Source organism: Biomphalaria glabrata, chromosome 16 (genome assembly GCF_947242115.1).
Source record: "Biomphalaria glabrata chromosome 16, xgBioGlab47.1, whole genome shotgun sequence".
In the NCBI taxonomy this organism is placed as follows: Eukaryota; Metazoa; Mollusca; class Gastropoda; family Planorbidae; genus Biomphalaria; species Biomphalaria glabrata.
In genome coordinates this window covers 1,016,851-1,044,649 of record NC_074726.1, presented here as the reverse complement: position 1 = coordinate 1,044,649, position 27,799 = coordinate 1,016,851, and the positions used below count along the sequence as shown (strand labels likewise).

At 37.3% G+C, this 27,799-nt stretch overlaps 1 protein-coding gene across 8 annotated transcripts in view; it reads left to right on the top strand.

Annotated features, from left to right (window-relative positions):
• Positions 1–27,799, top strand: part of LOC106071555 (uncharacterized) — a 368,124-nt gene that overhangs the window by 268,005 nt on the left and 72,320 nt on the right. For all 8 annotated transcript variants that reach the window (XM_056014089.1, XM_056014088.1, XM_056014087.1 and 5 more), the window contains exons 5-6: positions 26,012–26,056; positions 27,256–27,311. In XM_056014089.1, the coding sequence (XP_055870064.1) occupies positions 26,012–26,056; positions 27,256–27,311 (101 nt within the window). The remainder of the gene's footprint in view (positions 1–26,011; positions 26,057–27,255; positions 27,312–27,799) is intronic.

Sequence of the window (27,799 nt, the reverse complement as noted above, 5' to 3'; positions counted from 1 at the left end):
GGGTATTTTGTTTTATTATTCTGAGCGCAACCAAAGCCAATAAAGCCATCCCCCCCCCAATCCCCTAGGCTCTATAAATAAAGAAATATCTAATTAAAGACTTGGTGACAGATAAGACGCTTCATCCTAAACACTATGTATCAAGTGTATTCGACATTATGATTCGTGTTTGATGAAATACCAGTGCTAATGTTGAGTAAAGAAAGTCATTAGAGTATTGATCAATTAACAATACTGTCAACACTGATGGATATTAACCATTCAATGTCTCGTTCTTTAAGTATCTCTAAGACTTTTCATTTCTTATAAATTGCTGAATTGCACAATTTTTTTGAAACTTTTTTTGATCTCAAGGATTTCTAACAAGAAAAAAAAATGCGAAAAAAAAAGGGGGGGGGGGGAAGCGCGTTGCAGACGTAACTGGTTTAGCAACGTACATCTTCCCGCGCAGCAGAGACGTTGGTGACAATGTTCTTCAGCTGTCACCCGTAACGACAAGACAGTGGCATTGTGGGTCACGTCCAGAGTAGAAGTTATCAACGTCAGGGAGTCAAGTTAGGAGAAACTGGGTTTAAAATGTGTTGAGAAACTTGTGTTTTTCTAGTTTTTAAATCATATACATAATGTATACGATGGTGTACCGTGCCTTGTAATAAAACACATTGTCACTGTTCTTATCTTATATAATACAGACGTTACTTCAAAAAAAGAAGATGATTACGTCCTAAGCGTTTTATGTGCCAAACTGGTCACGCATGCTAATCAATGACTTAAACTCTGGTAAGTCGTTGGTTTTCATGGCTGATTGAGACAACCCATTCAATTTTTTAATGGCACTAGGGAAGAAGGAGCACTTGTAGAATTTTGTTCTATCGTATGGAACAAGAAATGTGCCTCTACCTTTGTGTCCTTCTGAGTATTTCATTTGGTTTTAACTCTGAGAACCACTCCAGGCCATGTAAACTGCTTTCTATATAAAAGGCACTATTTACATTGCCGGACAAGGACATAGTTCCTCTTCTTTGTATACATTTACACATTTCCATGCCTAGCAACTAGTTACAGTTGAAGAGTGAACGAGGTGATAAGACTTGAGACTCTCGTTGGTCAAACCAAAGATTTCGGAGCCAGCTGGAGAGGCTTGAGACATTTGTTTGTATTCCACTCTCCGGCAAAGATTCGAATGTGTATTGAAACAATAACCAGAGAGTTTTGGTTCATGAAATTTGAACAACTTATATTAGGAGCTATAATGTGTGTGTGTGTGAGTGAGTTGTCTAATCATAAGGGTCTGTCTAATTAATTGATGTGCTTACATCAGAAAATGGACTTGCTTTTGTATATCATTTTGTCCCCACGATCCTTACACACTCGTATTGAGCAGATCAAACCCCCCACCCCACCCCCCACGCCTCATAACATCACGTTGACGAGACGTCCCGAGATTAGAGAACGATTACGTCCTGACAATTACATTAACCTAGCACATCACCACTGTAGAGATTGGGGGGGGGGGCATTGCTGATAGGCTGAAATCGATCTTCTTACTACAACGCCCTGGTAGCTATTACATCATAGTGATGGGCAGATAGACTTTGATTAGCGGCAATGGTCGGACAATGAAACTCAATTTTATCTGATACCTCCGTTCTCATTCCCACCCCCACAAAAGACAAAAAAAATATTTTAATGAAAGTTCTGGATATGTGGTTGCACTTAAAGTGACGACTTTCAACTGAGACTTGCTAATGAAATACCGGACAGTCAATGCATTGATCGTTGGATACTCTACAGGTCATTGTTAGATGAAAATTGGTGAGAACTTGCTATGATACAGCAGATGTAATGTTAAGAACAGCTTACAAACACTCCACTTAAAGTTTAAAAAAAAAAAGTACAGTTCCTCTTTCAGAAAAACATTTAGAAACGAATAAAAATAAAAACAAGAAAAACATGGAAAAATACTTTCTTAAAAAGACAATACCTCCTTTGTACAACTTATAGAGCGATTGTTTTTCTCTTAATATTTAATGAAAGTAAGATCAAATAACAATGGAACATTTTTTTACCCCGCCCCCTTCCTCTCTTCCCCTCGGGAAAGAATCCTGATAATGGAAAGACCTTTTATTACATTCGGAAATTCCAGAACGTGATAGTCCTTTCAAAACCGATGTTGGACCTAGATCTAGACCTAATTCTCTTGCCAAATTTAAATTATTTTTTTTTAAATTTATTTTGAAAATATATAAAATTCAAACTAGAGTTTTAGTGTGGCCAACGAGCTAGTAATTTTTTTCTCAGCGATACACAACAACTGTTAAATTTCTAGGGAAATCGTTGGAGCCTTTTTTGAGATCCGTGTCCAGGTTTCTCTCCCCTTCATGGAGTTTTGACTTGAATAGGGGTATTGTACAAATTACTGACAGAAATGGATGAAAGAAAAAAAAAATATTTAAAAAGGGAGAGTAGCTTAGGAAAATATGGGGGGGGGGGAGAACAAATCTATGTAATAAAAAACTGCGTCGGTGAGATGAGGCCATAAAGAACTAATCCACACCTGGTCTATTCCTGAGTTATTATATAGTCCACTTGTATGGTCTTCTTGTCTAGAACGCATGTGTCTATTTATAGAAGACTTTATAGTTCCGTGTACCTCATTGTTCTCACTCTACACTCCCATAGTAAATATTGTTTTGTTGTTTTTTTCGTAGCGCAATTCTCAACTACCAAATGCTTTTTTCCCAATTTGTTTCACACACTATCTCTACTTAAGTTACATAGGCGAAAAAAAACAACACGCCACTGAGACCATAACAAATACTTAAGATAATCCTTTGATACGCCACTGAGACCATAAGAGATACTTAACATAAAACTTTGATACGCCACTGAGATCATAAGAAATACATGACTTAAACCTTTGATACGTCACTGAGACCATAAGAAATACTTGACATAAATCTTTGATACGCCACTGAGACCATAAGAAATACGTGACATAAACCTTTGATATGCCACTGAGAAGATGAGAAATTCTTGACATAAATCTTTGATACGCCACTGAGACCATGAGAAATTCTTGACATAAATCTTTGATACGCCACTGAGACCATAAGAAATATTGACATAAATCTTTGATATGCCACTGAGACCATAAGAAATACTTGACATAAGACTTTGATACGCCACTGAGACCATAAGAAATACTTGACATAAGACTTTGATACGCCACTGAGACCATAAGAAATACTTCACCTAAACTAATTCGGAAATGGAAACACCTTTATCGATGTCTCACGCTTTCTCGCTACGGTTTCCAATCTTTCCGCTCTAGATAAGTGATTGGATGCCTCCTCTGCTTTCATGTGGGGGTAAAAGGAAGGGTGTGGGTCGGTGATAGTTCTTCGATGAAGGTGTTTGGTACAACCCCCCAGATCATGTTTTCACGTAACAAAACACAGGGGGTCCCGAGGCCCCACCAACCTCACAATAAATAGCATTGATTTCTGAGCCTACGTTTCCCCTTTACCGTTCACACCGTTTCAGCGTATCCGCCTCAGCACTGTTGACGTTTTCTCCTACTCTCCCCCCCCCTCTTCTCCTTACAAGCCTACTTCGTACGCCACCAACCTTCACCCCCTTCACTTTCGTCCAACGTTACGACAAAAAAAAAATATAAAGATAAAAAAAAAAAAAAAAAAAAAGGACTGTCAATAGAGCAAGTGTGTGCGTGTGTCTGTTGTGTGCAGTGGGTGTGTGTGTGCAGTGTGTGTGGCGAAGGGGGGACAACCCACCTGTGCTGTGCACAAGCGGACACGATGCAGGCCTAGCCTAGGACACTTTGCAGTATGGATTCAGTTCCCCTTGCTTCGCAACAAGGCATGACGTATGAGGAGGGAGGTGGTAGTCTACTGCCTTGCATGTTTTGTTACTTTTTTTTTTAAACCTAGCCATACCATATTGATCCAACTTTCAGTTTTATGTGTGTGTGTGTGTGTGTTAATTGACCGGACGTATCCCTTGACATATCAGGTGAACTGGATTATAGTCTACACTTTTGTGGCTCTGGATATATTTGGATGGATTTATTTTTTTTTCTGTTGTGTGTATACAGTGATATAAATAGATTTACTTCGATCCATTGTGAACTAGAATTTATCAGTTTATGCGTAGTCATATGAAGCGTACTAGATCTCGTACCTTTTATTGTGGAAAACGGTCGTATTCGTTTAATCATTCACCATATGTAAGCTGCATATCTACCTCATATTGCTGCCTGGGTTTAAATTCTGCATCATATGCACGTGTGTTTCTCTACACTTACATTGTGTGTATTCCATTCCAATGAATAGTTGTAGCTTGCAATGAATTTTATAATTGTGGTAGCGGCTGATTTGCATAGAATGTTTAATATTTTCACGAACTTGACTTTACTTGGTTGTTGCCTTCTTGTTTGCTGGCGTTGACAAATTTGTTACATTTGTTTTTCCTTTTGACAATTCGGTTGTGACCCTCATCTTGGTACTTTCAGTGTCTTTTTTTTTTTTTTGGGGTGGCCCAATGACAGTTTTGCTTGGCCAATGACAGCGTCGTTTGTCCGATAACAATAATTCTAATGCCAATCTTTTTTTTCCTTTTATAGTATTCATCTATTCTATTTACAATCTTAACTATACTAAATAAATAAATAGTCATTTTAATGATCACAATAACACGTATACAGTTAATAAGACAAGATTCCCGTGTGTAGATAGACCTTACACTATGTTTCCAAAAATCCGAAATTCTTTAGGTTTTGTAAAATATTTGATATGTGGTTGGTAGATCTCAATTGTATCCAGCTGTCCGAGAAGCATGCTGAGAAGCACTCTCCCAGTGCTAAATGCAGCTGATTAATTGATTAAAAAAAAAAAAAAAACTAATAGCCATCGTTTGTAGTGGTGTGTTGCTTTGATCTTACGCGCGCATTTGTTGATGACATTATTGCCATGTTTGATGGTAGTCATCGAGCCGTGACTTGGGTATTGAGCACTCTGCAGGCTAAGCCATCGATTTTTTGAGATACCATCGCGTACTGTACCTTTGTGTTTTGTTATCAAGCCACATCGGTGGAGATGATCTCACGTGACATAAATCTGAACAAAGGAATTAACCAATTGTGTAATATCTTATCTTATAAATTACAGACGTTACTTCAAACGAGAATATAATTACGTCCTACGCATTTCATTTGTCTATCTAGTTATGCATGTTAATTAGTGACTTAAACTCTGCTGAGTCTTTGGTTTTCCTGGCTGATTCAGGCAATCCATTACATACCATAACTGCACCAGGAATGAAGGAGCACTTGTACGTATTTGTCCTAGCATATGGAATAAAAAAATGTTTCATTTATCTTTGAGTCCAAGAATTTTAGGATTTGCTCTTGTATTTGTCAATTAGGGTTCAGTGGTTTAGTGGTTCAGTGGTTTATGTATAATCGTTACTTTACGTTTTATCCGTTTGTCCTGTAGCGTCACTAATTTTTAGTGGTTTTACTAATGGTGTTGCTCTATATCAAATGCGAATTTTCGTTTGTTATAAATCTCACGGCTCTATTTAGTAACTAGACTAGACACTTTTAGAAGTAGAATGTGTTACGTCTAGTGTTCTGACTTTCCTGAGTTGGTGGGGTCCAAAACAGAGGTTGCACAGTCTAGTATTTGATATCTGTTTAAGGCCTTTTCATGCACTTCCACAAATATCAAATAGATATTAGATTACTGAGATAGAGCATCTTCTTATGTCATTGCCTAGCTTAGATCTGCATTGCTTCTTCCCCCCGAGGATAGATAGAAAGTATTATTGTTGCCCATCTAAAGAACACGCCTTTGAAATACATGTAGAATTTTCTTTTCTTTTATTAAACTTTGTGAGGTTCAGAATTGTGGATCCTCAGATTCATCATACGTAAACGAACAATTTGGCATATTTTTGTGTTAAGAAAACGGTCTTTTCATTTGCTTATAACAAGACAAAATGTCGATACTTAGATCTCTCTAGAACACTGAAGAAATGTATGAAACTAATTAGTTCCTTTAAGCACTGAGAATCTTATTTTCACGACATCAAGGTATTGTTTGTTGTAAGGATTTTGGATTTCAGTTTGGGAAACTAGATTTGAATGGACAGATTTCGATGTCGATATAAAATAGCCAAAATATTTTTTTTTCCCTTTACATTCTTTCTTCTCCTTTTTTTTTTTTTTAAATATTTTTGTCCACAGCCTACCCTCAACTCAGTTCCCTCTTTCTCTCGCACCCCCCCCCCCCCACCCCTTTTCCCTCTTCTGTCTTTCTCTGCCTCTCAGAAACTCTTGTAGTCAGAGTGAACTGTTTTTCTGTGCCCCTGACCATGTCTAAAGTACCTAGTTAGTCAGATTTGTTTTGCAAGCCTCTCCGTCGTGTCAAATGTGTAAATAGAGCTGCCCCCACACATTGCGTAACACACGCATTCGCTTTTAGGCACACACACACACACACTTACATCAGGTGTCAAACTAGACGTAGCAAGAGACCTTTTTTTTCATCAATCACAACCAGTTTAAAGTTGTGTTGAATTTAAAAAAAAACAAAACGTTTTTTTTTTCCTTTGGTCAAATAAAACCTGCTCATTGGCACATACCCCCTCCCACTAACCCGCCTTCCTTGTTCCCTCAGCTTGATGAAGCTGAAACATTATTTTTTTCATCAATTGTGAGTCAATCAAAAATAATGTCTGAAAATAACTTGACTTCTACTGCACTAACAGAATTCAGCATAGCTGACGAGAGCATTTGTGAATACGCATATTTTAGACAACTATTTCTTTGATGTTGGCCGCCAACAGCTCATGTTATTGGACGCCTCATACATTTTATATCTAAGTCTTGTCTTAATGCTAGGGTCTTTTAAGTTTCTAGCATTTTGTATACCGAAAATTCCTTGCTACTCACGTTACTCACTGTATTCAACAATTAGTTCAGTGTCTCTCAAAATGTGGACCGCGTACTCTTGTGGCTTCTGTCAACTCTTCTAGAACAAAAGTGTTTCCCGGTGGAAAGAGGTTGAGAATAATGGTACTTGAAAAGTCTTGACACGAAGGCGACCGGCTGGAAAGTTTGAGAAAAACTAGAACGAGAAAGGTTTTGGAAGTTTGAGATAAACTGGAATTTAAATTTTAGAATGAAAATATAAAAAGTAGACTATATATTTTAAGAAATACAATACTGAGTAGTATGCGACATTCAAAATAACAAACTGGTTACAATTTGAACTAGTCAACCAGTAAACATCAAGACTTGAAATGTTTGTGTCATACAAACCTTTATTGATTGAAAAACATCACTTTTTTTTCTCTCTCTGCCAGTTATAAAGTTTAACCAGAAATATATATATATTTTTTTTTTAGAAATGTCTGGTAATATATTAGGAATCAGTTTTGTCGAAGTTGGCACTTGTTCTAACTCCTTGTTCTCTCATTAGAACAGTGTGTTGACAGTGACCTGCCATGATTCTTTTGAATCACCGTGGTATCTAGTGACCTGCCATGATTCTTTTGAATCACCGTGGTATCTAGTGACCTGCCATGTTTCTTTTGAATCACCGTGGTATCTAGTGACCTGCCATGATTTTTTTGAATCACCTTGGTATCTAGTGACCTGCCATGATTCTTTTGAATCACCGTGGTATCTAGTGACCTGCCATGATTCTTTTGAATCACCGTGGTATCTAGTGACCTGCCATGTTTCTTTTGAATCACCGTGATATCTAGTGACCTGCCATGATTTTTTTGAATCACCTTGGTATCTAGTGACCTGCCATGATTCTTTTGAATCACCGTGGTATCTAGTGACCTGCCATGATTCTTTTGAATCACCGTGGTATCTAGTGACCTGCCATGATTCTTTTGAATCACCGTGGTATCTAGTGACCTGCATGTTTCTTTTGAATCACCGTGATATCTAGTGACCTGCCATGATTCTTTTGAATCACCGTGGTATCTAGTGACCTGCCATGATTCGTTTGAATCACCGTGGTATCTAGTGACCTGCCATGATTCGTTTGATTCACCGTGGTATCTAGTGACCTGCCATGATTCGTTTGATTCACTGTGTTATCACTTTCTTTTCATCTTCTCGTGTGCTATGTTTGTAGGCCCAGAGTTTAAAGCGCTTCTTGCGTCATCATTTTATGCTTCAACGCTAAACCAGTAACTCATTAAAATAATAATAAAAAGCTAGTTTAGCCAGTTACTGTCTGGATGTTATTTCAAGATTTGTTTTTAATGAAATAAATACACCGGTACACTGTGAATTAAAAGCTTCGTAGTTAAGATTTTTTTTTTTTTAATTGCTTTTATATAGCGCATTTTTAATGCTGTTAGCATGCTCAGCGCGCTATGGTGTAATCTCTCCCAGTGGGGAGATGGGTATCTTGGAGGTTTCCGTGCTGCCTATAGGATTCTGGATTCGAACTCAAGCCCCCTTGTTAGGTAGATAAGAAGCTGTTTCTGACCACACATCCCCTCTTTTTGTCTCCCCTATAGGTAAACTTGCCATTGTTGTCACACTTGAATTCATTCTAATGAAGATGTCAAGTCACACAGGTAGTTTGACTGCATTCCTTTCTGTACAGAATTGTTGTATCACCGCGTGCCTCGCTTTTGACATGGCGCAAATGACAGTCATACTTGACAAACAGACCTGATTATTTTAGGCTGCCGTTTTATTTTGAATGCAGGTCAGAATTGTCGTTGCGTGTGTGTGGCGGGAGAAATAGAGGATTTGGAAAGTGGGGGGGGGGGGCTACAACTAATCATTATTTTTACTCTTTAAGTTTTGAGGGCTAGAAATAAAAGTCAGAATATAATCTTATACTGATGATCTTGTCAGGCGGTGTATTTTCAGATCTAAGAGTTACCCCATGTCGCGTTTTCTGTTGCTTATTGTATGATGAATAATAATAGTCGCAATGTCTTCGATTCCTAATATTAAGGATGAGTGCAGTGTTTCACATGGCTATGCAAACCTACTTGCGACTTTTGCTCATTGTATAGAGTTAATATAAATGTGCAGCCTATTGTACATATAAGTAGGCCCCTATTTGATATTTTGTAGATTTACTGGCTACAGGTCGAGATTTTTGGATACTGTATGGATAAATTTTTTTATCGATTTATCATTTCTGATGTAAATATATTGCATCAAGTTCTGAAGTTATTCTAAACGATCAATCTGTCTTTCGGAGTCTAATTTTACAGTTAGTCCAATGCACACAATTATTGTGTTATGGTAATTGAGCGTTGTGCTTGCCAAGTTTTTGTTGCGTTGTAGCTCCCAGACTTCTAGCCTAATAAAAACAGTTGTAAGCGTATTTTAACAAAGCTTAAAGTAACTCACTCGGTCCGTCTGACTGGGTGGATTCTTGAACACTTGTTTTTTCTCTTCCACTTCCCAATCTCGGATCAAGTTAAAACTTTGCACAATTTTTTTTTTATTGTCGATGACAACATTTTGATCAATATTGGAAAAAAAAAATTTAATCATTTAGTTGTAATTAATTAATTTTCTTTTATTTAGAAAAAGAGAAATAAACCTTGCGATATTGAAAGATATGGCAACTATAGAACGATTCTCTCCTTTCATCCTATATAAGCTTTGATTTTTAAAAAATACAATACCTGAGGAAAACGTGATACAGCTTTCTTGTTCAACTTTGATTGACAGTGTACACAGCTTTCAGTTTCAATGTAGGTGTATGTAAAACACACATAATGTGGATCAATTTAAATAGCATACAACTGACTACAATACTACAATAAACACACATCCTTCAGTCTTTCAGTCTCTGACACCAACTGTACGGTGTTACCAGACTTCAGCTGCACGGTGTTATCAGGAACATGTTTCCATATTTCTATAGCACCCAGAGTTTAAAAAACAACAACAACATATTTCTATACGATTGCAAGACCTGTCAACTTGTACAATACGGCTGGTCGAAATCTAGGTTTTGGTGACCTTCGTAGACTTGAATACTTAGCAGTTTCTTCGACAACATCGTCTGCTGTCTCTCTTGTACAGGCTGATCGAGTTTCTTTTGAAATCCCCACCAGTTGACAAATGTCACTGAACTAGATTTCTGTATGTTAATGTAATAGCGTCTCACTTCTTGGTGCAGTGATTTCTCTATTTTTTTGCACAACTTAATGCAAATCTTTAAGCTGGTTGCAAGGCAATTTTTTTTTTAATTTGAACGATTTTGTGCAGTCAAGTCTCGGCATGTTTTGCAAGTATCTCTAAAGCTTTAGAAATTGAAAGACTCTTTTTAATAATGGCCACGTGGTATTGTCACGTGATCTATCTTGTCTTCCTAAAATGTTGTTCAGTTTCTATCCACGCTTTACCGTTACACTGAATACGACAAATGTTTCTTGGGATTTAAGGACTATGACCCATTTAAGAAGAAAAAATATTTAAAAATTACTTTTGAAAAACAAACAAATATTTAAGCTTATATTAAGTGTTATCATTTAGTTTGGATAATTCATGTAGTTATACCTTCGACTGGCTTTAGACATAATAAATCGTTACGATTAGAAATATTTTTACCAATGGACCTCATTCACCAATCGTAAACAAAAAAAATTTAGTCACGTGATCTTATTGATAAAACAACGAAATAAACTGTCACGTGACAACCATCATGAATTAAACATGAGATCGTAAATTATATAGAAAAGATAGAGCACCACGTGGCTAAATGTTGTTTGTTTACGATTGGTGAATGAGGTCCATTGTTTTTGCTTAGCTTTCAGCTTTCTCAATGCGCTGTGGTCGTATCACTTGTCTGGACCAGTTGGGGAAGGGGGAGGGAAGAAGGGGGGTATCTTGGTGATCGTTTTTTTAAAGTGCATACAAATGTTCAGCTGTCACGTACAATTTATTTCCCTTGTTCAAGATTCCAAAGAAAATAGTTAATTACTTATAGATAACTAGCTAAATTGGTTACTTTTTAAAAAATTGATTCTTGGGTTGTCAGGTAAAAGAAATAATTGTACAAAATTTCAGTTTGATCCAAGATTTGGTGTGGGAGTAATCACGTATACACACTTTTTGCCAGGGAGAAATCACGTGTACAAACTTTTTGCCAGTAAGACAGAGTGAGTTGATATAAACTTTGTAAAGAAACATAAACTTAACAAATCATCAGGAATGATCCACTACAGCAGGGGTTCTCAACCTGTGGGTCGCGACCCCCTTGGGGGTCGATTGACGATTTGCCAGGGGTCGCCTAAGACCATCGAAAATATGGATTGTTATTGTCTATTCTTCTATGCTGTATGTGTGGTAGGGTGGTCGCGTCAGAGTGGGTGATTGTAAAAAGGGGTCGCCGAGCTTAAAAGGTTGAGAACCGCTGCACTACAGTGACACACAAGTCTCAATGTGGTCGGCTACGCTCACGAGCATGTATAATCTCTCTTCTCATTTTCAAATGATTATATCCAAATTGAGCTCCAACACAAAGTTAAAATTCTTTCAAAAGACCAGACAAAAAATCAGCTTTTAAAATCCTAGTTATAGCTCTTTGTTCCTGAAGTTTGTCATTTGTTGATTACGCTCCAATTCTTCTGCGTGTTACAAGACGTGAAGACCTTTGATGCCTTAAAAAGCAGAATGGGGCAATAGAGACTTGGTATGCGTCCCGTATTAGTAGCCTATGCATCCTGTATGCGTCACGTATGGTTTTTGTTTTATTTTTGTCCTATGTTCTCAACATTATTAACAGCAAAACTTTAAATACAGTAGAACGTCAGTTATCCGGATTAACTGGGAACAGGATCTGTCCGGATAATCGATCGCGCGGTTAGACGAATACGGAATATTATCAATGGTCAATTTCACCAATAATGTAAAGAAAATTCTTATAAGGGGTATCGCTCTGTACGTAAACATAAAATTCAAGAAAATATACAGGGGGGGGGGGGGGGACAAAGTGTTAATAGTAGCCTCCCATTATTGAGAGAAATAATTGCTGGTCTTTCGCTGCACATCAGCTAAACCATTTAGATACCGTACTGTAAAACAAAACAAAACTAAAAAAAAAATGTTGATGTTTGACGTTCCGGATAACTTTTTCTTCCGGATAAACGACGCTCTACGTAATAGACTTCATCCCCAACAGGATTGGTCCTTGAGTTTATCCTTGTATGTTTTTAGTTCAATCCCACTCGATTCATCCCTCAAGAGGTCATCTATTTGAAGCTGCGACCATACAATGTAGTGACACTCGCACTGGACACCACTCACACGGACTCACAAAGTAGTTAAAATGAACACTGTCCATTTATATTTCCATTCACACTCAAACTTTGTAATGGTCTACTCCTTTTCTTTTTTTTGACTGGCTACGTCATCATCTGCGTCGTCTCACACTGACCTTTAACCTTTTGTTTTTTTCTCAGGACTAGATTTATTTTTAGTACCATCGTCCATTCAGCTCATTAAGGCTGATTGTATTATCTCAAGAGTACAACGAATTGCTCTGACGTTTTCTATTTCTGCTCTTAACTATTGCCACACCAGTTTTCTAAATGGACAAAATATTGGCTGTCATCAATACAAGAATATTGTTTCCTTACACTAATAAATGCGTGCCTAATAGCTGAACATAATGTATTACCAATAGTTACTCCTTCTTATCTGTCTGTCTGTCGGTCTATCTATCTATCTATCTGTCCGTCTGTCTTTCTGTCTGTCTGTCCATCTATCTATCTATCTATCTATCTATCTATCTATCTATCTATCTATCTATCTATCTATCTATCTGTCTGTCTGTCTGTCTGTCTGTCTGTCTTTCTGTCTGTCCGTCCATCTATCTATCTATCTATCTATCTCTGTCTGTCTGTCCATCTATCTGTCTGTCCGTCCGTCTAAAAAAGATAATAACATTAACGATAATTTATAATGCTGATGGATTGAAGCTTATTTTATGTTTTAAAATATTTATACTATTGAGACCGCCATATCATAATTTTTCAATTTCCAGCCCCCCCCCCCCTTTTTTTTTTCTTATCTTTCTTTTTTCTTTCTTTTTAATCTATACACACACATAAAAGATTCATACACATTTTGCAAATGATTTTTTTTTTCACGTGCTACATATAAAGAAACGAGCTAAAGTTATGTCCAAATTTTAATCTTTGGTTATCATTGTTTGACTGTCCCCCTATCCCACGCTTACATTCTAATGACATAGCTGCCTGTGAGAAACAATGAAATAGTTGTGTGGGTTTTTTTTTATATGACCAGTCCTGGCGGTTGTTTTTCTGTTTGAATCATTTCTGTAACTTTATGTTCTCTGAAGACAGCCTGGGCTGGTTACACCTAAACAACTTCACAGTTTGAACCTGTGCGTGTGTGTGTGTGTGTGTTTTGTCAAACCCGTAGTGCCACTATTTGTGACAACACAGAACCTTGAAATACAAAACATACCGTGTAGGGCGCAGACTTTATTTCTAGTGGCGCACCTTACATCTGCACCGACGACGCGTTATTACGAACTTAAGACGAGGATAGTTGACTATCATAACACCACCTACTCACTGCAGCATTGTATTGCCATTCCTTCTTCTGGGGGAGGTTTGTGTTGACTTCAAAGCCTACACGGCCGAGTAGTTTCAGTTTTCTGTTTCAGCTAGCAATAGCTGAAGGATTAGAACAAGTTGAATTACACAAAAGTATTTTTTTGTTCTTTAAGTTTTAGTGTACATAAAATTCACTGGATTGTTGACCATAAGTCGTGCGCGTATTTTTAGTATTTATATTTCTGTTTGGATTTATCGCATATATATATACGTGTGACCATATAAACATACTCATATGCTTCGTTTAGGAATAATATAGGATCAAGTTGCCTGCTTATTTGTTATTAATGTGAACTCTAGGAGTTACCAACAAGTTGTTTTGTTTGTTTTATATATTTCGGATGTTCCTTCAGAGTTGAAGATAATTACTTCCAAGTCCAAACCTCCCGCAGGACGACGGGGGATGGGAGCGGGCAGGGTTTGAACCCTGGACCATCGATAAATCTGAACGACAGTCCAGCGCGCAAACCGCAATACCAGGCAGCCATCCAAGTTTGGATAAAGCACATCACAATGATCACCATTCGTTGTTACTACAGGAATCCGTCGTTAGGCTTGGCGGGGAAAAAATTAACATATCTGTTCTGGGCTTAAGTTGGTTTCTAACAGTATCTAAACTAGTTAACACTATGGGATACTGTGTATGACCTTAAGGGACACCACCGCCATGGCCTTTTTTTTTCTTCTTAATTTTAGAAACACAGATGTCAACACATTCTATTTATCTCCCCTGGTGTTTTTCTACATTTGCATTTTTGTTCGGTGGTTCATCTGTGCATGTTCTGGGTGGGGGGTGAGCAGAGGTCGTCTCAACAAGTGTTTTTTACAGTGTTAAGTTACAGACACGCTTCGTGGCTGATTCGCTGTCATACCACATGTAGAGTAAAGCCTCTAACAAAACAACCACGCAATGGCGAGGTATCCAGGCGGTCGTCTTCTGAATTGAAATTATGTAAAGTACCGAAGTTTGCTCAATATTTTGTAGAGACGAACTTTAGGCAGTTAATGATAATATAAATTAAAATTAAGACTATTTTGTTGTTTTTTTCTGGAACCTAATCGTTACCCATGCTAAAAAAAAATAATTATTAATTAATTTTTTTTTTTACACAAGACAAATTAAACATATAAAAGCAAAATGCATGACATCAAAAACACAATTCCGATTGTTTGTTTATCTTTTGGTACTTTGTTTCGTTGCATATACCTTGCCGTATGCTCACGCCATTAAGGAACCAAAATTTGTGTTATAAACTTGGTATTGATTGTGCTGAATGTTATTAATTGATTAATTTGATCACCACCTTGCTAAGCGTGTTTCAAACATACTGAATAAGAGTGATTCATAAGTGTCTACCATATGTCGCTATTCTCTCATTATGTATGCAACTCTGTGTGTAGATATCTGGCTGCACAACTGTCAACGGAACTCTAGCTGCGTTTGGTCTCTTTTTTTTTTCGCAATCTGCATTAAAATTGTACGCTCTAGATTTTTTTCGGAGTTGTTTGACAACTGTTGCGAATCTTGTTTGATTACCACAAATAGTCTAATGTCCCATTCACTACTTGTAGTTTACAGGAAGATTTCAAAACCAGAGCTAAAAATGTGAGTAATAATTAAGCGTTATTCTGTTTGATTCATAGTGAAAAGAAAATTGACATTGAGCTCAATTAATTCAAACTCAAATTAAGTGAACTGGACTACGACAGTGTTCTTCTTTAAGTGATTCCCATTTCAAAGGATTTATATCTTCCTACTTGAATGCGATCCCACCATGTCACCGCCCTCTAGCTCTTACAAATATCGCATCTACAATGTCCACGAAGGCGGTGGGCAAAACAGAATGGCTGCTGGGGGTCGACTCAACCGCAGCTTTGATGTTTCGGATTTTACTCGATGGTCAGAATTAGAGGAGATGGGGCTGACCAACGGAGGCCCGGGAGAATACGGCCAGTCTCAAAGGACTGGACGCACGATGGACAGAGGTCATCACACCCGGAGCTCCCGCAGCACTGAAAGAACTCTGGATGCTCCACGCACCACAACGTCCAGGAGTGGTCGAATTCTTGACCGTAGTCCCGATGCTAGGAAATTTGATCGCAGTCCCGATGCTAGGAAATTTGATCGCAGCTTCGAAGTAAGGCATTCGGAAAGGAGTTACGACAGGCATGAGTTCAATCCCACCTTTGATCGCGGATATGATTTCGCAAACGGACTAGAGCCCCGCAGCGCTGGCCCTATTCAGTATGGATATCGACCGACAGTCTCGGTGCAACGGTCAGCGTCTAATGCTGACCGCAGCAACATTCCCCAGTCTAGGTCTTTTGGGCCAGGATTGTACCGTGAAGCCACGTTGGATGTACCGTCTATGAGTAGATCAGTGGTAAGTAACAAGTTGTATGATTGAAATCAGCTTAGGGAGAAGTATAGACTAAACGTAATGTCTAGCTTCGGTGTATTAATGAATGAAGGTCACGTAAAATTATTTACTGGCATTCAAAATGACGAAACCATAATTACGTTATAGTCTAAAAAGAATAAATTCAGAATCTGCATTTTTTTTTTTTTTCTTTTTTTTAATGCAACATATAGCTCCTACTCTTTTTTTTTTTCTCTCTCTCTCTGTCTCTTTCTTTCTCTGTCTCTCTATTTCTCTCTGTAAGTGCGAATGTCACCTATTCTCTAATTCATATATTTGTCACTGAAATTAAAATCTTTAAGTATCTCTGATCCGTGTGACACTCTACTTAAGCACTATCTTAACATTGAAAGAGACTTTTAATGTCGGTAAAAGTAATGCGTTGAGGGGGGGGGGCTAGTTCTTGTCACTAGGCCAAACAAAACTAGGTCACCCATGCCGTTACTTCTGACACCATAGTTAATGTAGGTTAGAGTCTTTAAGTTACAAGTAGCAGAAACGCTGTAGTCGCAGATCGACAAGAGATATAAGGCTTTATTACTTCCAGATCAACAGTCTCACATTTCATCAACACAGCAATGGTGTGATGTAACATCGCTAGCATTCAGCTGGGACCTCGGCAGGGACTTTATTTGAGAAGCACTGCATCCTCTTGCACCGCCTTTGTTAGACTTATATTTATCAGTTTCTTGAAAAAAAAAAGTTACATTCACTTCTTAAAGTTACAGTTTGTCCTAGTTATTCGTGATCACGGAAATATAAGTCATTGTTTTCTATTCCGAAGATTAGATAAGATAGATAGATAGATAGATAGATAGATAGATAGACAGACAGACAGACAGACAGACAGACAGATAGATAGATAGATAGATAGATAGATAGATAGATAGATAGATAGATAGATAGATAGATAGATAGATAGATAGATAGATAGATAGATATAGATAGATAGATAGATAGAAAGAAAGCAAGACAGACAGACAGATTTATTTTTTTAAGATTTATTTATTTATTTATATTTGTGTATATACTGTAAGATTTACTTCCTTTTTCGATATGAAACAAAATTAATTATCCTTATTTAATTTTATTAATTATTTACCACTAATTAATTATTTAATTATTTTTTTTTTTTAAATTATTGATTCATGTTTTGTTAGAAACAATGAATAATTGTGCAGCTTTCTATATTGTTATTGTACAGTAGTTACGCTGAGGTTGTCCATTGTAGTCAAACCGAAATTCCGTTTGATTGGATCAATAAAAGTTATCTTATCTTATCTTCATCCGAGAAAGAGAACTGGGAGAAATAGCATGTTTGAAATGAGATGTCTCTGTACCAGCAGGTTAAGGACGTTGTAGACTTCAGCTTTAGATTTCAAGCTCGTCACTGTTCCTCTTTTGTTCTAGATCCGAAAATCCAGGTCAAACGTGTCCACACACTTATCCCTCTGCCAGGCTTGACCCTTCACTCCGGTGTTGACTGACCTCGTTGGCCTGTCATAAGGAAGGTGTGGTGTTCATTACAGGCTGAAGAAATGATTTGACCCACTTACCATTGACCACCCACTCCTTCCCCTGATTTTCGTATTTTAACTCTTTCTCGCCGTAATTGTTTTCCTCGCTCCGATAGCATAATTCGTTTTGCTCATTTGTATTTCGCTGTCAATAACTTTTGTGTTTGCCATCAGAAAATGTTATATTTTGGTATTGAATTATAATTATAGGAGAATGCATGCTCTTTTTTTACATAACACAAATTAAAGCTTATAAATCCAAAAATCAATTTAGTTTAGTGGTAGTCAAATCAACGCTGGCATCGTCAATGGGCCTCATTCACCAATCGTAATAAACAAACAACATTTAGTCACGTGATCTTATTGATAAAACAACGAAGGAAAAAAAAAACTGTCACGTGACAACCATCATGAATTAAACATGAGATCGTAAATTATATAGAAGAGATAGAGCACCACGTGGCAAAATGTTGTTTGTTTACGATTGGTGAATGAGGTCCATTAGGAGAGAAAGAGTTAATATTATCCTCTTTTTCTGTTTTCGTTCACTATTGCTTTGGAAAATTTCTGCTTTTTGTTTGTTTTATTTATAGAAAATCTTTGCATAAAAATTTTTTTTGTGTGTGTGGAAGCTAGATCAATCGTTATAAGCCTAGACTTCAGACTGGTGTATTCACCCACACGAATCCGTTCATCGCCGATGTCAAGGCAACCCAATATTGACCAAAGTATTGATTGCAAGACAAAAGAGCATCCCCGCGCGTCTGCCTCTCAGCCAATAGTCATTTCCTATTACCTGGAGCAGTTCAATGCAGTGGCATTGCCACCTCTTACTGCAACAGGGGATCAATACCTGTCTTCTTCGTGTCACCTGCGTTCTGCTGCTTCTGACACACAAGAGAGCACAGAGAACTTCAATGCGTACTTGACTACTTTATCTTTAGAGTAAACACTTACATTTTCACTAGAACACAGTCACAATTCGACAGCCACAATTCGACAGCCACAATTCGACAGCCACAATTCGACAGCCACAATTCGACAGCCACTATTCGACAGCCACAATTCGACAGCCACAATTCGACAGCCACAATTCGACAGCCACAATTCGACAGTCACAATTCGACAGCCACAATTCGACAGCCACTATTCGACAGTCACAATTCGACAGTCACAGTTCGACAGTCACAGTTCGACAGTCACAATTCGACAGCCACAATTCGACTGTCACAATTCGACAGCCACAATTCGACAGCCACAATTCGACAGTCACAATACGACAGCCACAATTCGACCGCCACAATTCGACAATCACAATTCGACAGCCACAATTCGACAGATGTCATTACTATTAATCAGGTCTAATAAGCATTAGCATAACGTATAATGTCAGCTGGCCTCTAATACTTCACCCATATCTACTGTATACATGTTTACATAAATAGGAAAAAGGCGTTCGAAAAACTAAAACAATAGGTACTGGTAACTTTTTTATTTTGGTGACATTTCCTCTTCTTTTGTTTTGATATGATTCTGATAGTATTATGTACTCTTAAATGTGAGTAGATATAGACCTAACTGCAAGGCCGATTTACAAAACACACACTGGCTTTAGTCAACCGTATTTGGCCTTGAACAACAAACACACACACACACACACACTCTTTTCCGCCAAGGGAGCTAACTCTTATACACCATCACATATCTTCAGGACAGAAGACTCAAAAGTAAAGTAGCAATTATGCATAAAGCACTGAACCATAATCTTCAAATACAAAAACAATATTTAATAAAATACTCTGAAAGACGCAAAGATACAGGCACATTCATCGTCCCATATATGCTAGGATAAATTTGTACAAATGCTCCTTCTTCCCTAGTGCTATTAGAGCATGGAATGGGTTTGCCTGAGCTAGCCAGGAAAACCAGTGACTTGGCAGAATTTAAGTCATTGGTTAATATGCATGACTGAATGCATGACGCGTAGGACGTAATCATCTTCTTTTTTTGAATTAACGTCTGTATTATATAAGATAAGATAAGTGAATACATAGATCTAATACATAGATCTAAACATTTTATTTCATGACTTGGAGACATTTTGTCGGCAGCTGTCATTAATGTGGATCAGGGAAAAAAAAGAGGTCGATAAAACAAGAAAAAAAAATTGATATTTTTTTATGAAGAAAATACCTCAGTTATACAAGTTATAGGGCGATTATTTATGTCTTAATCAATATTGAAGGTTAGAATTAAAAAATAAATAAATACATATTTGTTTTGAGAACAAAGTTTGATTTGAATCTTTGTGTTTAATTTTAAGTTCACTTTAAGGTTGACCTCATTTCAAGTTCAATAATGTCCAACGGTAAAACATCTTGACATGTCCTCGTCTCTGCCTGATTCTACTTCTAGACTTCGTTCTTGTCTGGGGCACTTTGTTTTCAAGTCATCCTGTTGGTTAGAACACACAACACCAAATACTGGTGGCTCACAACAAAAATGTAGCATCACTATTCTATGACTCTGCTTTGTTCTAAAGACATTGTGGGTAACTAAACTGACTGGTGATTGGCTGCACCATGCCCTCCCTTTTCATTGTTATCCCCCCTCACCCCATCTTTTAATGCACAGCATTGGGTTTCTTTTTTTAATATTACCACGTTACCCTGTGTGTATGTGTTTGTATGTGTGTGTGTGTGTGTGGTTTAATGCTGTAATCAGTCTGGCTGTACTATCAAGATTGACCATTGCTTTACCCTTCTTTAAGTTCAAGTACTTCAGCTGACTATCATGACATACGATGGTATCGTTTGACCGGCACACTCACTTGACATTTCTACGGGGAAAAAAAAGGCCACTTTCTTAACTCTTTCTCTCCGTAGTTATTTACCACATTCTGTCGGAATCAACGCTGGTATCGTCAGTTAGGAGAGAAAGGGTTAACACGAATGCAAACTTGACCCTTAGTGAGCAGACAGAACTAGACCACCAGCAGAGCCCTACGTACTCAACCAACCAGTGCCATCAAATGGGATTTATATTGGCAGCGATAAACAATCATTGCAGTTTACATAGGTCTGGTTTTGAAATAAACCTGAGTATGTCTATAACTTACTCCAAGTCTCTGGAGAAATTTTTCTTTAGGTCATGCAATAAACGATTAATATTCATCTCAAGGTGGGAGAGTGTCTGGAGTGGGGGGTCATACATTATACAGATCATGAGACAGTAATAAGTCTAGATGTTTTTCTTTAAAAAACCTTTCATATTCAAATCATGTAGATTAATACTAGCCTGCTTAATGGACCGTGCGGCTACATCTTTTTGACAATTCTATGAACTAAACAATCAAGTGGCCTACATCAGAAACGCAAGACAGTTTTGGAGAGAACCAGTTTTTCAAGTTTTTTGAAAAGGTGCCGAAAAGCAAATAATTCTAATGTGGAATGAGAGTGTCGCTAGTTGTTTTTTTATATTATAGCATTGCGTCTTAAGTGTGTGTGTGTGTTTGAGCCTGTCTTAGTTTCGAAATGAAACATTTAAAGTTAGTATTCTACATGCCTGTTTGTTTTTAACGACTCGCATGACATGAAAGTGACTTGAGAATCTAATACCTTGTAATCTAAGGGACTATTCATGCATGTGGCATTTGAATATATCCATTAGTGTGCCCATCTCTCTCTCTCTCTCTCTCTCTCTCTCTCCGTCTCTGTCATACATACAGAGAGAAAGAGAGAGAGAGAGATCTTGCTATTTCTGCCTACATTTGGATTCAACATGTTCAACTGTGCAGACCACTCTGTTCCTGGTGATGATATCAAAACTCTTGCGCACCACATTTGTTAAGTTTCTCTTGTGAGCCTGTGCCACTTCAAGTATTGGACAAATTCCGACGTTGAGTTTTCATTGTTGCATTTGTATTTACCTTGCATATCAGAATACTGTACAAATAGTGTATCTGTACATTTTATTCTTGTTTTTTTTTTGTACCAGCATTGTTTGAAACTAGTATCGTAGTACTATTGTAAACAAAATGTAAAGATGTTTAGAAAATAGCTAATCAACCAACTACTCTTTTACTGAAGAGCAGAAACTGTGACCTAAATATAGTACAATTTACCCCCCACCCCAACCCCCATTAAACATTTTTATCACCAAAGTCATCTACACCTCTGATTACATCACTTGGGATAGAGGCAAGGAAGTCGAACCAATATGGCTTCTCATGATGGGGGGGGGGGGAAGTGATATTCAGATAACTCTAGATGCTTAATGTAAATCTGTCAGGTGAACAAATGGGAAAGGGTTAATGAGGATTTTTAAATTTGGCAGCACATTTAATCATTTTTGTTTAAGCTTATATCAATTCTGCCTGTCTGTCTGTTTCTAATTTCGAACACGTTATTTCTCCCATTTTCCTTTCTCGGATTAAGCTGCACAATTATTCATTGCTCCTAACAAAACATGAATCAATAAAAACAAAATAACCAATAAGTTCGTTAAATTGGGGTAAATAATTATTTATGACAGTGTATGTATGGATGTAAATGTGGTGTTCATTTCCTAGATAGGCTTTTGTTTTAAAAGAGTATTTTGCTTGATTTATACTCTAGTACTCATAAAAGAAATTATGTTCAGACCAGCTTATTAGAACTCTTTGTTTCAGTCCTAAACCTAAAGTAGGCTCTTTCACCATTTACTAACACAACAAATCCTGGTTATTAACTTTATAGTACTGTCTCTGCATATTATATAACCAGGCCTAATCTACACAAGAGAAGGGCAGAGAGGGGATGTGCCACTTACATTCGAAATGTCACATATGACAGTTGGCACTGAATATGAGATGGAATGCTCCCCTAAGTATGGCACAGCGTTTGAAGCATGGCAAAAGTTGTGGACAAGATGAAAGCCAAACACATCTATAAATAGAATGCTTTTAGTTTAGTTTATCGTCTGGTCAAGTCAGTATTCACACTGTTGTCAAACTTATCATGTTATTTCGTGGGGCTATCCTAAGGTGGACATCAACAGTACATACTTTACATGGCAGCAATTAGTTGTTTTTAAGATAGACTTGTCATAAACAGTCATAGCACAGCTCAGTGATTGGCTTTCCCTAGCGCAGCGGTTCTCAACCTTTAAAGCTCGGCGACCCCTTTTTACAATCCCCCACTCTGCCGCGACCCTAGACACACAAAGCAATAGTAGAATAGACAAAAATAATTCTATATTTCGATGGTCTTAGGCGACCCCTGGCAAATCGTCAATCGACCCCCAAGGGGGGCGCGATCCACAGGTTGAGAACCCCTGCCCTAGCGAGATGCAAACAATACTGCCAGAACTTTTCTATTTAAGAACTTAAAGTGCATTTATTATGTATAACCTCACCCATCCCTTCGTTTTTTTGGAACATTGAGGAACCACGCAAAATTTGTCGACCTTCTTTTTGTCCATTCTTCTCGGTCTTTTGCCTTCGATAGAACCTCTTTCAATGGCAGGCCCTTCCATTCTTTTATGTTGTCTTATCATCGCTTTCTCCGTCTGCCTCTTTTTCTTTATCCTGGTACTGTTCCCTGAAGGAAGGTCTTTGCGAGCCCCGAAGACCTCGTAATATGGCCTAGAGTATTAGTTTTTCAGTATTAGTTGTTTTTTTTTTTACTGTAGTTAACAGGTCATCGTTGGAGTCAATCGCTGTAGTAACCCTGTCTCCAATCTCTTCGTTGTGATGCGGTCTTTCAATGATGTATAACCACTTGGTTAAGAAAAACATTGTCTCTGTAGTCAAGTTAACCTCGGACCAGGTTTAGGTAGACTATGTACTCAACGCTGTGGTGCGATGAAGTGTAGTCAATCGCCCCGGGGAGGGGAAGAGGCAACACACTGTTAGCTCTATAGATAGACCGGTGGTTACTCAGCACACTGCGACCTGTTTAGTTTGAGACGAGCATTGTTTCATGATAGGTTACTGATGGAAAGGAATGAATCACATAACTGACCATGTCAATGGAACGGGTACAGCTATCCAATCGTCCGATCACTTTATGTTGCTGCAAACACCTCTAGCAGGGGAGTGGGCTTACCAGCCTTCTTTTCCAATTTATAGCAAAAGTGCATTTGTTCTCTCCCTTACGTTGTAACTCTCTGATGAACATTAAACAAAGTTCGTGCTTCAATGAGGTTTTAGCACGCACTATAAATATCATCTAGATATAGTTTCTTTATACTATCTTTCTTTTTTTTTTAAAAAAAAGTTGATAGAAAAGATTCCTTCTTTTGTAAAAAAAAAAAAAAAAACAAGCAAAATTTAAAAAAAAAACTTTAAAAAAAAAAGTCTTATATTGAGTAAAAGGTAGAGGGCCGTCCATGTCTCTGCCATGTCTCTCAATATTGCAAGGTTTATATTCCCTTTTTTCTATTTAAAACTAAATTAATTAATGACCATTAATTGATTAAAGAATTGATTAATCTTTTGATTGATTCGAGTATTGTCTTGGACAATGACTAAATGTGTGCAAAGTTTCAACGATCCGAGAATTGAAAGTGGAAAAAAAGAACGGGTAAAAGAATCGACCCAGATAGACAAGAGTAGATGTCAGCTTTGTAAAGATATCAGATTTGTAAAGATATCAGCTTTGTAAAGATATCAGATTTGTAAAGATATCAGCTTTGTAAAGATATCAGCTTTGTAAAGATGTCAGCTTTGTAAAGATGTCAGCTTTGTAAAGATATCAGCTTTGTGAAGATATCAGCTTTGTAAAGATATCAGCTTTGTAAAGATATCAGCTTTGTAAAGATATCAGCTTTGTAAAGATATCAGCTTTGTGAAGATATCAGCTTTGTAAAGATATCAGCTTTGTAAAGATATCAGCTTTGTAAAGCTTTGTAAAGATATCGGCTTTGTTAAGATATCAGCTTTGTAAAGATATCGGCTTTGTAAAGATATCAGCTTTGTAAAAGATATTAGCTTTGTAAAGATATCAGCTTTGTAAAGATATCGGCTATGTAAAGATATCGGCTATGTAAAGATATCGGCTTTGTAAAGATATCAGCGTTGTAAAGATATCAGCTCTGTAAAAAAAAACACTATTTATCAGCTTTTTTTTTTAAACTTTAATACAAATTAAACCTCTAACAATACGTCACCTAAATATTTTTAATATAACAGACACCATTGTGACATTGCGGAGTGACTGGGGAAACAAAACCGTTTTCTCCAGGCAGAAGTGTTGATCCGGAAATACGTTGAACTAGTCTGCACTTTTAAGCAGTGAAATAGTTTTGATGTTTAACTTAATCGACTTGTTCTGAAGACGACGGCCAAGAGTTGGATTTTGAGCGTCTTCTTCTTTCAAATTGTCATAAATGTTAAGACTAAGACTCTTGAACTCTAGGTCTATAGAAGCTTGCTTCCATCTGCCTGTCTGAACAAACTTTTGTCTGGGAAAGGTCCAAGCAGATGTGAATGATTAAATACCTATTACCGATGGCTCGTATCCCAAGACGGATAAGAAGCGAGGCCAAAGGCTAAGCACACCAGAGAAACTCCCCATTTTCCTATCATCAGCCGTGCAGGTGTCCGACATAAGAAACGACCCATGAGGAACGGTGTATGAATTGTTACATATTTGTTTGGGGCTTTTTTTTCATCTCCACCAGTGCAATGGACTCGGTTCTTAGGCACCCCAACGGGCGTTCTTTTTTTTTTTCTATTAGCCACATTGTTGTCGCCTCTAACTATCGTTTCCACCCGAGCGCCACCATGAGGATAAGAAGCATTGTCCGGGGGATTTAAGCTTCGATTTGTCTAGGAATCAAAATGTCTGAAGGTTATAGATCGAAATCTGTTTGCAACATGTGAAACCTGCCCATACCACCAATCTAAAATTTCAGAAAATCAAAAGCTGACTCAAAAAAAAAATAAAAGCAATTAAGAACAAGCCATCAATCGTTTCCTGTTTTTAAAAAAGAAAAGAATGAATACAGTTAACCTATTGTTTATGGCTTCAACTAATGAGAATTGAAATAGGGATACAGAAAAACTATTTTTACGACTTAAACAATTGCATGTTTATGTCAACAGTGTGTGCATCCTTTTACGACTTCTCTACTTGTGGCATTGATTTCTCATACTAAGTCTCCATGTCTGTAGCGACTTCGAAAGCAGTTCATTGAGTGACTATCAGTCTTTCTCTGCGTCAACTTTGTCTTTCACTAATGTAAAAGTCTGCTACTTCCTCTCTCTCTCTCTCTCTCTCTCTCTGTCTCTCTCTCTCTCTCTTCTTCTCTCTTAATCTTCCTCTTTTTTTACGCTCCTTTCCTTCTCTTGAAGATTAAAAACATGTGTGTGTGTGTTTTTAAGATATTCTAATGTAATTAAATCAATTTTGTCTCTTCTGTTTTCAGAGCAACGATGCAGTAACCAAGAGTCACCAAACATCTTTGAAATCGGTAAGTTTGGGTCTAATATTTAGACATTTCACAGCGCTCAACAAATTGCAAAATCATAATTATAGGTCACTAATTACGTATCATAATTATAGGTCATATATTACTTTTCATAATTATAAGTCACTAATTACGTATCATAACTATAGGTCATATATTACTTTTCATAATTATAGGTCACAGATTACTTTTCATAATTATAGGTCACTAATTACGTATCATAATTATAGGTCACAGATTACTTTTCATAGTTATAGATCATAGATGAGTCTGTTCTGAGCTAAACTATTGTAACCTGCTTTTTTTTTTCTCAAGTTATAAAGCTAAAACCAATGCAATAGTTTGACAGGTAATTTGTTAACACCATTCAGTGATAAATATATATATATATATATATATAGCTCCTTCTGTCTTCGGAAGACAATGGATGCGCCCAGAGGAGTCACTGCTTTTGGCAAGCAGCACTAGAGTGTCTTCTCCGTGGCGCATTCCTGGGTCTTAGATAAAAGGATCATGGGTGATCATTTGTGTAAATAAATAATAATAATTAAACCATATTCTAAATTTAGCAGTATTATTTATTTCTAAGTATACAACTATAAAAATAAAATACAGACATTTAATAAATGAAGGTTAAATAATGACTATTGTGTCCTTGAAGAGCATGACTTCTTTATTATCAGGCATGATATTGGTAAGGTGATTATTGTTTTAGCGTCAAGCCTGTTTCTAGATTTTGATTTAGTCGCAACAGAAAAAGCAAATCATGCTTTGCATCAATGTTATGTATGAAACTTATGTTTCATAACGAGAGCTCGGTTTTAAAATGTTGTGATACTCTACAGACAAACTCGACCAGAAATCCTTTAACCAGAAATCCTTTAACCAGAAATCCTTTAACCAGAAATCCTTTAACCAGAAATCCTTTAACCGTTGTTCTTTGTTTCCAATTACTGTCACATCAATTAAAACTTGATAGTAATGGTTTTGTAGAATTATTTTTTTCTGCCTTTACTTAGGAATTAATGCATGCTTAGGGCTTCTAAGTAATTAATCAAATAGTTCGTGAAACACCTATTCAGGTCTCGCGGAACACAGTTCGGTAAAACACTAATACAGTAACTAATCGAGTGTTGACTCAAGATTACCTCGACTCCAAGGCCAGAGCTGTGTTTGACCTGTTTTGACCTTTTTGTCCACAGGTTGGTCAGAGCCATTCGACTATGTCCACTTCCACAATGAGAGACATGCTAAATAAGTAGGTCACTTTTGTGTGTGTTTGTTTCTTGAACTCTGGGAAAGCCGAAGGGGTGTTTGATACCGAGTGAATTGGATTTTTTTTAAAGTGTGTATCTGTTGATGTATTTGTGTGTGGTATTGCTTTAGTTTGGTTCGGTTTATTCGAAACTCCAGCTAAACAAGTTTCTTACTTTGTCTCTTAGTTATACAGGTTATTACGTCATAAAGACACATGAAAATATATTGTATGAAGAGTGCCTACGTTACCAGATCTGTGTGTGTGTACGTGTGTAGTGTAGGTAAGAGCCTGGAAGTGAAAAAAATACTCTCCAAACAAACTGTTTTTGTTTTACAGTTACTTGTTTCAAAAAAAAAAACGTTGCGAAATGGAATATGTGTCTTGGTGCTAACTTGGCTGGTTCGAATCCCGACTCGAGCTGAGCTATTTCCTGAGCCCCAGATGCAGCACTGAAACCTTTTCCCCAACATACCCACCTCCTCCAATGT